The sequence below is a fragment of the Opisthorchis viverrini genome, assembly GCF_000715545.1.
Source record: "Opisthorchis viverrini unplaced genomic scaffold opera_v5_569, whole genome shotgun sequence".
Classification (NCBI taxonomy): Eukaryota; Metazoa; Platyhelminthes; class Trematoda; order Opisthorchiida; family Opisthorchiidae; genus Opisthorchis; species Opisthorchis viverrini.
In genome coordinates, this window is record NW_008752232.1 from 5594 (window position 1) to 9927 (window position 4334).

Consider the following 4334-nt stretch of genomic DNA (forward strand, 5'->3'; position numbering starts at 1 on the left):
AACACTTATGTTCTTCTGAGCGAGGTCCAGAATAGTACCTTGTTCTCCTATGTTCCATTGGCGGATTTCTGATTTACAGCGATTCGGCATTTTACGAATTGCCAGCACATCTTCTGTCTCCTGTAGTCAATTTTCTGGAAAGTGTTGAGACCTCTTTTCCAGAAGACGCCGAATCCTTTTAAGCAGCCTGCGGCTACATGCTGGTTTATTTGAGTCGAACATCGCGTCAGCCTCGTAAAATTTCTGGACAACGGTCCTACATGATAATATTTATCCCCAACTAATTGGTAGCATACCGTCCTCCACTGAATAAGGTCCCAGTTTAACCTGTTCAAGAACGATGCGTATTCCTGAGAAGGCTGAACGGCAGAGTTTCCAAACCACGTTTTAGGTCAAGGATTCCTGGCCCAACAGGAGATGAAAGCAAAGGTCAGCACATCGTGGTTGCTATGTTCCACCCGATCAACTAATTGCCTTTCGTTGGTGATGACGTACTCCAGGGGGGATGGTAGTTGGCCTACGCAGTATCTGGTAGGTGCAACAACATTGTGAGTCTTAGCGCTCTGCCGAACGAATTCCGTCAGCGCCGCTGCGAAAAGTCCCCTTGATTCGACGCGCTAATGCTCCATCCAGGAGACGCTGAAATCGCCTAACTGCAGGAGGTGTGGGAAGTTGTAGCTGCAGGGGAGTTGCTCAAGGTTGGGTATGAGGAATTGTTTATCTTCAGGGGGACTCGAGGGGCTACGGTCGACCCCGCTGGGAAGGGAAGAATCCGAACCGGGATTTGGATCCACGGTGCATCGCAAAATGGAGTAGGAGTGGTGTCAAAGAGGACAATCAATATGGGCAGGGCCGTATGTAAGCACAGAGCCCCACCACCAACAACGTAATATCCCCAGTTCAGCACGGATTTCTTCCGACCCATTCTTGCGTAACCAACATGCTTAGAACAAAAGACTTATTACAGATGCCGTTTTTCGACCTCTAAAAGGCATTCTACTGAGTCCCGCACGTCCTAATGCTCCCCAGACGCAAGTCATGCGGGACACCATGGGAAAAATGTTCTTATTAGACAAAACGTTCGGAGTGAAATTAGGGTCGATCCACCCGTCTTCGGTGTTACTATGCATTGGAATTTACTAAAGGTTCTGCTTTGGACGCCCTTTTAATTGAGTCGTCGCGCTAGCAAGATTACCGCGCAACGTTGAGTACTCAAAGAGCTGTTATGCTGCACCTTTTTTTCGGTTGTGGCTTTCAGGTTAACAGAAGCCGCTGGGCAAAAGGAAGAAACCCAACCCAGGTTGGTTCGGTGAGTGTCTCGATCATGTGTATCAACCCGTGAATCAGTTGATTGCACTGGTTCACTGTTTTGTTATATTGGATGGCTTCGCTTCATCCGCGGCAACTTCGAATGTGAAATGTGATTGGATTTTGGTGCGGAAAAATGACAACTGCCGATGTATTTCAACTTGATATGCCGGAATCTTCGAGTTTCGAGGAAGGGGAGGAGGTTTCTGATGATTTTCACCAACATGCAGCTGGCGTTGAGGTGGGTTAGACTTGAAATTTTCGTGTAATAAATGTCAGGCCGAATTTCTTGAGCATGGGCCGCTTAGGCCAGATGAGTAAGTAGTGCGACACTCCTACACTTCTATGTACTTAGGCTAAATGGAGATATCGAGACCGTTGAAATATGTGAGGAAACGGTCAATCCTGGACAGCCAAAAGTTCGGCCTTACGATTTTCAGCTTTTGAAAGTTCTCGGGAAAGGTGGATATGGAAAGGTAGTTGTTTGGTCTTGTGTATTTCGTACAGGTTTTCCTTGCTCGCAAAATTGATACTGGCCAGACATATGCGATGAAAGTTCTAAAGAAGGCGTCCATCGTTACTAACGCCAAGGATACGGCACATACCAAAAGCGAACGAAATATCCTGGAAATGATTAAGGTTCGTGTTCTGGTTTTGTTTACTCCTTGGCAGCATCCTTTTTTAGTGCAGCTGCATTACGCGTTTCAAACACCAGGAAAATTGTACTTAGTACTGGAATTCCTAGCCGGAGGCGAACTTTTCATGCAGCTGGAAAAAGAGGGCGTCTTTATGGAGGATAAGGCCAGGTGGGTGAAATTTGAGTTGTGAATGACGGTTTGCAAAGAATTTATTATTCAAATTAGGTTTTACGCTGAGGTGATGATAATCCATATGGGGTATTTATCCTTAGCCTTCTTTGTCCACCTCCCTATATGTTTTGAGACCATATGGGCGCGAGGCTTCGAGTTCCAGAATTTCCAGGGACAGATGGAGTTGATCGTTGGTGCTGTAGGTAGGAGCACCGACCGATGATGGAGCGTTTTTTGGCCGCGTCACAACGAGGCGTTACCACCCACTCGGCATGTGAGCTATTTCTTGCAAGCTGGACTCTAATCATCTGTCCTCAGCAGAACACGAAATATCGTGGATCCTCTGGACGCGTCTAGACCTTCACTGACTGGAGTGCTTGTGTGCTGCAAACTGTCGATCAACCCTAGACTTTAATCCAGTGGTTAGACGAAACGCTTCAACTATGTCGTTTTTGAAATGAACCTGCTAAGGTGAACCCATCTGTGGATGTTTTTGGGTTTGGCTGCCTGTTCCAACCCCAAACAGGACACGCTTAGTCCTCTGGGCCATTTGTGGTTAATTCATCCGGTTTCCCTGCCGTACCATTCGTCCAATCCCAGAACTGACAGCCTTCGTAGTAAACATGTGTGTTTCGTCCATGAACGAATCCAGAGAGAATCCGCCGATGGCAAGAATTCGAAGGCTCACGTGTACCAAACAATGCGTGGCTGGAAATCCCTTTGATATTCTTGAGGTGCGTGTTACAAATGCTGGTTCATCCTGGCCAATCCACGTTAAAAAAACACCATTCACGTAATCTGCTGAAAATGTCAGGTTCCGTCGTCATCTTCAAATGGAGCTTTAATCAGAAAAGCGGACGTCGGTTGACGGACCACCATTTGTCCGTCAGTGGGCTTTGACCAAACCCTAACTTCAACTAGCATGTTGATAGCGTACGGGGCTTTGATGGGCAACTGCCAACCTGTGGTTCTCACAGACAATCGGGGGGGGGGGGCTCCTAAGATGCNCCGTGAATCAGTTGATTGCACTGGTTCACTGTTTTGTTATATTGGATGGCTTCGCTTCATCCGCGGCAACTTCGAATGTGAAATGTGATTGGATTTTGGTGCGGAAAAATGACAACTGCCGATGTATTTCAACTTGATATGCCGGAATCTTCGAGTTTCGAGGAAGGGGAGGAGGTTTCTGATGATTTTCACCAACATGCAGCTGGCGTTGAGGTGGGTTAGACTTGAAATTTTCGTGTAATAAATGTCAGGCCGAATTTCTTGAGCATGGGCCGCTTAGGCCAGATGAGTAAGTAGTGCGACACTCCTACACTTCTATGTACTTAGGCTAAATGGAGATATCGAGACCGTTGAAATATGTGAGGAAACGGTCAATCCTGGACAGCCAAAAGTTCGGCCTTACGATTTTCAGCTTTTGAAAGTTCTCGGGAAAGGTGGATATGGAAAGGTAGTTGTTTGGTCTTGTGTATTTCGTACAGGTTTTCCTTGCTCGCAAAATTGATACTGGCCAGACATATGCGATGAAAGTTCTAAAGAAGGCGTCCATCGTTACTAACGCCAAGGACACGGCACATACCAAAAGCGAACGAAATATCCTGGAAATGATTAAGGTTCGTGTTCTGGTTTTGTTTACTCCTTGGCAGCATCCTTTTTTAGTGCAGCTGCATTACGCGTTTCAAACACCAGGAAAATTGTACTTAGTACTGGAATTCCTAGCCGGAGGCGAACTTTTCATGCAGCTGGAAAAAGAGGGCGTCTTTATGGAGGATAAGGCCAGGTGGGTGAAATTTGAGTTGTGAATGACGGTTTGCAAAGAATTTATTATTCAAATTAGGTTTTACGCTGAGGTGATGATAATCCATATGGGGTATTTATCCTTAGCCTTCTTTGTCCACCTCCCTATATGTTTTGAGACCATATGGGCGCGAGGCTTCGAGTTCCAGAATTTCCAGGGACAGATGGAGTTGATCGTTGGTGCTGTAGGTAGGAGCACCGACCGATGATGGAGCGTTTTTTGGCCGCGTCACAACGAGGCGTTACCACCCACTCGGCATGTGAGCTATTTCTTGCAAGCTGGACTCTAATCATCTGTCCTCAGCAGAACACGAAATATCGTGGATCCTCTGGACGCGTCTAGACCTTCACTGACTGGAGTGCTTGTGTGCTGCAAACTGTCGATCAACCCTAGGCTTTAATCCAGTGGTCAGA

General features: G+C 46.7%; 1 protein-coding gene across 1 annotated transcript; it reads left to right on the forward strand.

Annotated features, from left to right (window-relative positions):
- Positions 1 to 1385: 1385 nt before the first annotated feature.
- T265_11747 (hypothetical protein) lies at positions 1386 to 3925 on the forward strand (the record flags this gene model as incomplete). The annotated part of the gene is made up of 9 exons (XM_009178492.1): positions 1386 to 1549; positions 1588 to 1625; positions 1664 to 1784; positions 1816 to 1947; positions 1981 to 2114; positions 3377 to 3418; positions 3453 to 3573; positions 3605 to 3736; positions 3770 to 3925. 9 exons carry the CDS (start codon positions 1445 to 1447, stop codon positions 3923 to 3925), a joined length of 981 nt encoding a protein of 326 aa, XP_009176756.1.
- Positions 3926 to 4334: the final 409 nt, after the last annotated feature.